The sequence below is a fragment of the Carya illinoinensis genome, chromosome 7 (genome assembly GCF_018687715.1).
Source record: "Carya illinoinensis cultivar Pawnee chromosome 7, C.illinoinensisPawnee_v1, whole genome shotgun sequence".
Lineage (NCBI taxonomy): Eukaryota > Viridiplantae > Streptophyta > Magnoliopsida > Fagales > Juglandaceae > Carya > Carya illinoinensis.
Window position 1 is genome coordinate 40,636,106 of NC_056758.1, and position 10,441 is coordinate 40,646,546.

At 37.2% G+C, this 10,441-nt stretch overlaps 1 protein-coding gene across 1 annotated transcript; it reads right to left on the reverse strand.

Moving 5' to 3' along the window:
- Positions 1-882: 882 nt before the first annotated feature.
- LOC122317258 lies at positions 883-5,673 on the reverse strand. Its single transcript, XM_043134244.1, has 8 exons — positions 5,278-5,673; positions 4,373-4,465; positions 4,168-4,235; positions 3,199-3,268; positions 2,147-2,268; positions 1,940-2,044; positions 1,699-1,798; positions 883-1,410 (listed from the first exon to the last, which is right to left on the reverse strand). The coding sequence occupies exons 2-8, from the start codon at positions 4,454-4,456 to the stop codon at positions 1,234-1,236; spliced, it is 726 nt and encodes a 241-aa protein (XP_042990178.1). The 5' UTR covers positions 4,457-4,465; positions 5,278-5,673; the 3' UTR covers positions 883-1,233.
- Between the last annotated feature and the right edge of the window lie 4,768 nt (positions 5,674-10,441).

Consider the following 10,441-nt stretch of genomic DNA (forward strand, 5'->3'; position numbering starts at 1 on the left):
TAGAATGTTGGATTTATCTTGACCTCTAATCCCAAGGGTGGAGAACTATGTTTTTAAAATTTTGTTCCATACAAGCAAAGTCGCGTATTAATCTGCATACCAATATTAATTCTTTCATATTTAAAAGTTAAATTAACACTATTTTTAATAAAATCTACTTTTTGACCAATCACAATAAATTAATGCATATATTAATGCATAAGTGTGCTTGCAACTAGACTTTTCCATGTTTTTATGTTATGGAGGCAATACTAGGCGAAAATTTCAAGGAAATGACATTTATGACGCTTGTTTTCTTCATTATCCTCCTAAGACAACTCAATTGTAAACAAAAATTAAACTTAATAATAATCAAATAAAATGTTGCCGGAATAAACATTAATGTTTTAGATGAGAAACACAAATCAAGAAATTGAGAAGAGAATAGAGAAGTCCTGAAAACCTGAAATAGAAAAACTAAAACGTGCAAAGATTCAATTATGAAGGGTTTTGATGAAGACATCGATCCGATCCTCAAGGTACGCCACCAACTTTTCCTTTGTCTTGAAACTCCGCTTGTCCATATACAATACACCACATGAAGGAATAACCTCGGATCTACTTCTACAAGATTTTTCTCCATCGGAAAATCAACAAAGGAAGATTTCTACCCATAATATCTACATTGCCGTCACATAAACAATATACTCGCATAGAATTTCTTTATGAAGAAAGACATGCTGGCCGGGAAATGTTTATTACTCTTAACTATGTAGGAAAGGAGAGCATATTTGATACGTGTATTGGTAAAAGAATTCTTTTTTGTTTCTAGACTTGGATATTAGGAAACTCTATTTACAAAGACTTTATAGGGTGATCAAGCGTCCAAAAAATGCACACATGTTTGGAGAACAAACAACACATTATAAAATCTGAAAAATAAACTGCTACAAACTGAAAGGGAATCCTGTAGGGAGCTCAGAAGTATGACGCAAGGGAATCTTTGGAAACCGGTGTCTCCTCCACACGACAGGAGAACATATTACACAGGCAAATTTCGAAGTAGGTGGCCATTTATCACAGTCTCGTGCATTAAATGTAAAGGTGATGTGCAACTATACTAGATCTGAAAGCTGTATCTTGACATTCATAAGTGGACAGTCTTACACATACGAAGTGGTTGCCAACATCATCTCAAAGATGGTAGAACAAACCTCAGGAAGAAAGAATAGTGTGGCTGACTCGACAAGTACTTCAGGTGACGCGAATCAGAAGCACAACCATGATAAAAATGCATGTCATCACAAAGATCACAAGCCATGTGAAGCATGTGGTCTTGGAAGTCTCAGAGTATATCTTCATCGCTCGTGTATTGGCACGGCCAGTGCTTGCCAAGCTATGCTCAACAGCCTTCTCTGTAGAATCAAGTACCTGAAACCAGCCATAATCATGTTATGAGACTTAAGTGATTATCAGCCTAACTCCAAAACATGAAAACGAAGAAAGTAAAACTAATTTACCAATTTTAAAAATTCAATCATTACAGTTCAAGTTATTAGTTCAAACGTCCACCCCCACCTCCTCCAGAACATGTATGATCAATTCTTCCAGAATTCTCTTTAAACAAGTAACATACTTATAAAAACCATGCATCTAATATAATTCAACTATAAATATTTAAAGTGAAGACAGACTTTTATTTAAATTGTGGGTACTTACTTTTTCAGTGTTTTGCACAGACTGGCTCATCATGAGACTACTGTCCTTAAGTTGCTTAGCCAACCCAACCATTTCATCAGTCAAGTCCTCTTGAAGCTTTCTGTGGCAAGAGAGAAGGGAAAAAGGATTTAAAACAGCAAATTTCTTTATGGACAGTGCTTGGGTGAAAAAATAACAAATACCTAGCTTTTACAGATGAAAATATACATTTTTGCAAAACAAGAGAAGCTTAAAAATTTGCCTGTGTTTTTCGATGTGTGCTTGTGCTGCAGCATCAAGTTTGATAGGTGCTGATGAAACAGCCTCAGCATTTTCATGAACTCTATCTTCAGTATTTGATCCAGGCCTGGTCAATGAGCCAAACTATCCAAAGTTAACATCATGGCCTAAAAAAGAGCAAAGGACTTAACCAAATCATGCTAATTCCAACTACCACAGATTCACATACACAAATCTTCTCCTTAGTCCAGGAGTAGGGAGAACATGATTTTCTGCTCCTGTTTTGGGGCTTTCATGCATGGTCATCTTTGCAAAGGGCTCCTCAGATACTTGCACACCAGGCTGAGTAGCCTGCAGAGGGCATAAGTTGTTAGGAAATGAGAACGTCCATACGTCGCATTTAGATATGACTTGTTGATAAAGAAACAAGGCAATCACATAAGATAAAAATTATGAAGCAGGGTGTGAAAGTAGGAACAAATCACTGAATCAGTAATGTGCCAAAATGAATATTACATTCTTTATCCAAGTGTCATCAATCAGAACAACATTTTGAAAGAGATCAACGATTAACCATATGAAGGAGAGAGACGAAAAAAATACAAAAGTTAATAACCTACATGCATTCTTGTTCCAAATCATACTAATCAGAGCTATGATTTCGTACCAGTGAAAAGAAATGAATAGCAGCAAACACAAGAAATTACTTGGTTCAGAGCCCACTAGGTTCAAATGAATTTAGAGCTTGAACCTTGCATGAACATTTATAAATTCCAATCATTATTCCTTTCAATCCCAATTCATTGGCACACATTGAAGCCAGAAACAGCATGGGATTCTCTGGATACTCAATGCCCATCCCACTCATTCCTAAGACTTCCATATATCACTTACTAAAAGAAGTATTCAAAAATATGGAATCAACCAAAATGCCCAACACTTCTGTCACTACAGACTAACCACTCATATGGGTTTTGTTTGCCAAAAATAGTTCTGGTTTGCCTCTCAAATTTAATGACATCAGCATGCAAAGTACTTTAGGCATCTTTAGTTCATGCAGGAAAAAAAAAAAAAAAAACTCTATTATTATATATAATAGAACAATCCGATTGTCCTAGAATACTTTAATTTAGATCATGAGGAAGGTCTCATCTAAACTCAACAAATATATGAATCCTAAGTATATAAAAAAACAGTAAAAACAGAAACATATTTATGTTAACATAATCTTAGGGACATATAGAAACCAACATGCAGGATTGCCAATTAATATGCACGCACCAATGGGGCTAATTTGGAAGCTATCGCTTCGATCTTCTCCGAATAATCGTTCACCATAGCCTTTGAAACCCTGTGTATATGTGTTCAAGAGATATTTATTACAAATAAAATGTAAACCCTAAGAATTGTAGCATCGCCAATAGAACACCTGAATTAGCAGTTCCAAATAACCAAGAGTGAAGATTTTTAAAACCAAGGCAAATCAGAAAGTATTTTTGTCAAACATCAGCTTTTGGAACAAGTGGTGATTTTACATGGTATCAGAGCAAAGGTTCTGAGTTCCAACCCTGACTCTACACTCTACCCATTTAATTCAATATTCAACATATTGGGCCTACTCATTGAGGAAAAGAATGTCCCACACATGAGGGGGAATGTTAAGAATATAAAACAAATAATTATTTTTTGATAGTTAATATAAAACAAATAATAAAATCTACATATTTCCACCAGCTAAGTTTTTGGGACAAGTGGTGATTTTACAGACTAACAATGAAGAATCAATTAATCATTAAAAAAAGAAAGCCATACAATCCTAGACATAAGGATTAAATCTTACAAATAGCATTATATCAAAGAAATCTTACATCTCAAGAACCATTGGCCTCAGCATTCTTGTCTATGACTCATGATATATTAGGTATTCCTGTACAAGTCACTGACACAGTGCTTCATGGTCCAAAACTGACCTCACACAATATTGACTAATTGGATGGGCCAGAAAATATCTACATTTTATTCCATCGGACAATTCCAGGTAGTCAAAACTAACATTCAAATTCTACCTTGAACCTAAGCATCCAGGTAGTTGAAGGTAAAGGGTACCCTCAAAGTAATGGGTCCCTAGACTGACCTGGGCAGAAATCACACAATGGCTACAAATGAATACTCATACTAGTAAAATAAAATCTAGAAGGAACTAAGAGCAGAAGCAAAGAACTGAAAAGGGAAGTCAATGACCATACTGACCTGGGTAAGCCATCAGGAGTTCTCTCTTCAGCCAGTTGTTCTAACTGTTCTCGTAATGTAGCAACATACTGCAAAGTCACATGATTGATATCATTCATTAAAGGTATTTCACCAAAATTATAACCGCCAGATATATTAAAAAAAGGTTCAAGGGAGAAGAAAAATAGCGGAATTAAAATTTCACTTCAGAGATCTTTAGACATACATGTGCAAGTTTTGCCAGGTTTTGTTGCTGAGGTGCAGCTGCAAGCAACCTCCTCAAGTTCACTTCTGTTTTACTGATTCCCATCTTAAAATCCTAGAGCGTTGAACAATCATGAAAGCAAATCACAAACTAACTAAGCAATTCAAGTAACCACATTTTTAAGATTTTGGGGTCACACTTGTATATCAAAAGACTCTTAAGTATTCTTTTATAGCAGTACACGAGAACCAAGATTTACTGACTCATTTGGGAAATTCTAGAGCATTAAAAAATGTAATAGTATGTATCCTACTACAAAGATATCTACCAAAAAAAAAAATCTACACAAAAATGAAACCAAAACCTAACCTATCAATGCAGCGACAACTGACCATACGCCCATGATATTATCTCTAGGGTATGATATCATCGAACATCTGAGTACCATTTATAATAGAAAATCAAGATTTCAGTTCTTATAAATAAACCTCTATGAGGCACCTTCTCAAACACCTGCTCCGAAAAATCTTGCACAGGAAAATCTAATAAAAAAATTAACAGCACAAACTCAAAGATTTTCGATTTTTCCTTTTTGGTCAACTGTTCCTTCCTTTTCTGAATGCAAATCTCTTTATTTGCTCAATCGGATCCCATCTTGGCATAAATAGAGCAATTAATAGAAGCACTGGAATTTATGTTAATATATATATATATATATATCGATCCCGCATAAACATTTCATTAACGATTCCCGTGATTTCTATCTAACAAAGCACAGGAGTATAATCGTGTGAACATAGAAAACCCTAAATAACTGAATTGGGTTACCGACGCCTCAAAGAAATTAAATAAAATAAAAAAAGAGAAAATAAACCTCCGACAATCTTTACAAGCTAAAGATTTAAATAATATATATCAGCACTCACTTGGACGAATTCGGTATAATCGTTCCAGGATAAAGCGGATTGTTTCCTTCATACTTCGGACGCTTCAGAGGAGTCCCGTCGCCGTCCGGAGCAGTGGTGTACGACCGAGTGCTGCAGAACTGTCATCGGTGGCTTAGTGTGGTTGGGACCGAGCGTTCGAGCCGTCGGGAGCGCCTTGCGTGGTGGACGGGACGTTGATCTACTGCGTTTGTAGGAGTATGAGGATGTCTAGTTGCACAAGTTAATGATCCCGGTTGACGTTTCCGTAGAAGGATGTTGTCCGGTTACACAAGTCAATCGACCAGGTTGCTGGACTCTTCCATTCTTATTCCGGTTCAAGGATAGGGTTGTTTGGATATCAATTCCATCTGATTGGATTTGAGAAGGGGTTTCCTATCCGGTTAAGGAATATCTTTACGTCCTAACAATCTTTTCCTTGTGTAACTAGACATCTTGAACTTGTTTCAAATAAAAATTAAAAAAAATAAAGTTACCGTTCTATCTATTTTTTTTTCCTTCAAAGTTGAGAATAACTTTCATTAATCAAACAGAGTTCAAAATACATATTACTCAAACTAGAAAGCTGTAAATTATAAATCTATACTAGGCGGATCCTTTCCACTATGGAAATTCAACAAACAGTCTGAAATCTTAGTACTGGGTATATCTCTAAACACTGAGTTTGTAGAAGCCCACTGCGCAATGGAATGCACACATCGGTTCTGAGTCCGATGAATTTTTACTGCTGTCTATGAATCAAACTTGTTGAGGAGCATCTTTGCATCTCTGATCAGACCATGAATAAGCCAATCTAAAATTTTGTTGTGGTCTAGCAATGCTGAAATTACTACTGGGAGTCACCTTCTAGAATGATGTTTTTCCACTGTTTTTCCAAAGCAAGCCGAGTTCCAAGAAAAGCAGCTAGGGCCTCTCCACAATTTGAATTGTAAGATCTAGTGAATTCTATTTTACAGCCAACTATGATCCCTAAATGATCTCTTCCTACTGTTGTTGTCGTGCCTCCTGATAGGCAGATTGCTACATCAAATGAGATTGAAATCTGACCTAAAGGAGGTGGTTTCCATTCAAGATTGTTGTGTCCATCAAAAGTTTCCCAAGCTCTGCTGTGTTCTTTGAAGTTTTTGAGGACGTTACTCACAAAGTTATTTATGGACAAAGGTTGGGAGCCATGAGTAATCTGATTCCTATAAAACCAGAGGTCGTCCATTGCTACTATAGCAAAGATTTGGAAATTATGGGCCTTGTGGATAGGTATATGTAACTTCCTCTCAGGTCCAATGATGGAAAGAATCCAGTTGGTGATATTATGATCTGAAAGACTTTCAATATCCAAGGGCCATAGGGATTGCCTCCAAAGAATTCTCGAGTATGCACAAGAGAGAAACAAATGAGAGGTGGTTTCTTCTGAGGAGAAACAGATTGGACATGGTATTTGGTCATCATTTAAGGGAATGTATTGATTAAGTAATGACCTGGTGGGAAGAATGTTATTGAGAACTTTCCAAGTGAACAGTTTAAGGCGGTCTTGTATGTGCATCTTCCACAGATTTCTCCAAGTGTGTGAAGAAAGAGAATTGTTATGAATATGGGAAGAGATACTAAGAGCAGCATAAGCTGACTTAATAGAGAAGATACCACTAGAGTGGTGAAGCCATTTAATGTTGTCTCTCAGATTGTAAAACTCATATTGAGCAAAAGGAATTCTTTCAATTTCATTTACAGTCTCTTCAGAGAAAAGGGCTTGTAGTAACAGGGTATTCCAAACTCTTGGATTCTCTAAAGTTAGCTCCGAAACTCTTAGTGACAAATCCCTTTGGTGATTAGAAGAAGAAGGAGTTGGGATGTTGGGGGGGAGGGGGGGGGGGAGGGGGGAAGAGTTGGTATCCAAGGATCTTGCCATACTAAGGTGTTGGTGCCATTATTGATTTGATAGCAAAAGCTTGAAGCAAGAAAATCCCTCTGTTTAACAAGACCTTTCCAGAATCTAGAGTCAGTAGGATGAGTTTGAACTTCAGACCAAGAGCAGTTTTTCAAATATTTATTAGAAAGAACAAGATGCCAGAGACTTGTGTCTTTTGAGAAGAAAGACCAGCCCATTTTACTCAAGAGTGCTTTGTTGAAAGTGGATGTGATTCTAATTCCAATGCCACCCATCGATTTTGGCTTACAAATGGACTTCCAGGATTTAGGAGTGAGATTGTGAGATTTTTTAGGGTCAAATCCCCACCAAAATCTCATAAAAGACTTATCAATGTTATTTGACAAAGATTTGGGAATGAGGATGGTTGACATTACATAGGCTGGGATAGAACTTGCCACTGATCTAATTAGAGTATTTCTTCCAGCTTGAGAGAGAAGTTTTGCTTTCCATCCTGTCAACTTATTTTGAATTTTTTCCAAGATGCCATTATAGAAAGATTTGTTATTCTTGTCCAAATTTAGAGGAAGGCCAAGGTATTTGAGATTTTTTGGAGAGATTTTGAAATTTATAATATCCCTTACTGCTCTGATGGAATTTGAGGAGGTATTTTTGCTGAAGTGAATGGAAGATTTTGCTTGATTAATCTTTTGTCCCGACCAAGAAGTGTATTTATCCAGGCATTTGAGAAAGATGCTTGCATTGTTGACTGAGGCTGCCCCAAAAAGGATTAAATCGTCTGCAAAAAGAAGATGAGTTATGGAAGGGCCATGTCTCCCAATCCTAGTACCTTGAAGATTTCCCATTCTTTCTTCTCTAGAAATAAGCCTTAAAAGAACCTCACTACCAATAATGAAAAGGAAAGGGGAAAGAGGATCTCCTTGTCGCAATCCTCTGGAGGGATGAAGATGACCACATGGTTCACCATTGATAAGAACTGAATAGGTGACAGTTGATATACACGTCCTAATCCAACTGATCCATGTAGAATGAAAACCTAGACAATCCAAGACTTTGAGAAGAAAATCTCATTCCATGAAGTCAAAAGCTTTTTCCATATCGATCTTAATTGCCATATTTCCTTTCCTTCTCCTAGATTTTTTCATGAAATGAAAAATTTCCTGAGCTATGATTGTATTCTCTTGGATGATTTTTCCAGGGATAAAGGCCGATTGATAAGGGGAGATGAATTGATCTAGAACCAACTTTAGACAGTTAGCTAAAATCTTTGCAATGATCTTATAACACACATTGGAGAGACCGATTGGTCTAAATTGATGAACAGTATTTGGAGAATCAGTCTTGGGAATAAGAGCTATGTGAGTGTGATTAAGAAGCTGTACAAATTCTCCAGTCAAGAAAAAATGCTTAATGACTTTGATAAGATCATTTCCTATGATCTCCCAATAATGCTTGTAGAACAAACCAGTGAAACCATCTAGCCTTGGTGATTATGATGAAGGTGTTTGTTTAATGGTGGCCAAGATTTCTTCATTTGAGGGAATCTTACAAAGCATTTTATTATCAGCTTGAAAATTTTTTTGTGGAAATAATTGATCAAGATCAGCTGTGAGGTCAAGACAAGTCGAACTAAAAGTATGACTGAAGTGATCAAGAAACACGGATTTAATGGTGGCAGGGTTATTGATCCATTGATTGGAGGAGTTCTTAATATGTGAGATATCATTTCTCCTCCTTCTTGTGGTGGCAGTCATGTGAAAGAACTTAGTGTTGAGATCAGTGGTGGTGAGCCAGTTTAGGTGTGATTTTTGTTTCCAAAGAATCTATTCTCTTTTTAGTTGTTCAGAAAGACAAAGCTTCAGATTCTCTTCTCTTTTTAAAGAAAATTCAATTGGATCTTCTGATTGAATTTGAGCAAGTTGAGAGGTTATGGACTTAATGGAGGTTTGAATATGGCTGAAGTGATCTTTGTTCCAAATACTAAGAGCCTTGCTGACAGCTTTTAATTTCTTCGAAAATATGCAAGAGGGAGTCCCTGTGACAGGCTTTGTCCAAGTATCTTGAATGACTAAGGCACAAGAAGGATCACGAATCCAGAATTCCTCAAATTTGAAAGCTCTCCTAGCTTTCGTGGTGGCTGAGGTGTTGAGCAGAAGGGGTGCATGATCATAAGTATGAATGGGTAAATGAAGAACCTTGGAATCAGGGAAAAGAAGAGTCCAGTTTGGATTGGCTATTCGTCTGTCAAGCCGTTGGCGAATGTGCCCCGAGGCACGTCTGTTATTTGCCCAGGTAAATCTTGGACCATCAAATCCTGGGTCTTCCAAACCAAAGTGATTCATGAAGGATCTAAGGCCAAATAGACTGGAGGGGGAGGCAAAAGGTTTTCCTCCTATCTTTTTTGCTTGGCTTAAAACATAATTGAAATCTCCTATTACTAAAGTTGGACCAGAGAAATTTGAAGCAATCGAATGAAGGAGAGCCCAGAAAGCATGCTTTTCTTGGTGTTGAGCAGGACAATAAATCATTAACAGTAGCCAGGGAGTGTTAACAGGATCCGAGTACACCAACATAGCTATTACATTACTATTAACAAAGATAGTTTAACATCCACACCTAGACGCCATAAACATAAAAGACCTCCCCATTTCTTCGGAGGAGGAGCATGTACATACATAGAGAAACCTAGCCGATTAACTAAATTAACAATTTTATCATCACATAATAAAGTTTCAGAAAGGAAAATGAAATCAGGGTGATGACACCTGATTTGAGCCCTCAAACTACATATTGCAAGAGGTCGGGCTATGCCTCTGCAATTCCAAGACAGGATCCTCATTTCCAACATGGTGGCAGGTTAGGGCCCACCACCTTAGCCATTTCAGCAACACAAACATCATTCTGTGAAGAGAATAAAGAGTCATTACCAGATATTGTATCATCAGTTGCATCAGATTTTTTGCAAATCACTGTTGAGCTTATAGAGACTTGTTCTTGCTTGATATTTCTTTCCTGATGGTTCTTCTTCCTTGCTTCATCAAAATTGCAGATGGGTCGCTGGATTGCTAGTCTTTTCTTTAGGGGTATCTCCACCTCTGAATGGTCCAGACCTCTTTTAGAAGCTTTAGTGTTGTTTCCTATTTCAGTGTCAAGGTTTGAGGATTTATCAACCAAGGGGTTAGGGAATAACGACTAACTCACAAGGGGAGGGTTAGAGCTTGGGCAAGAAATCTGAGTTTGGGAGCTGCTGTGTGGTTCAGAAAG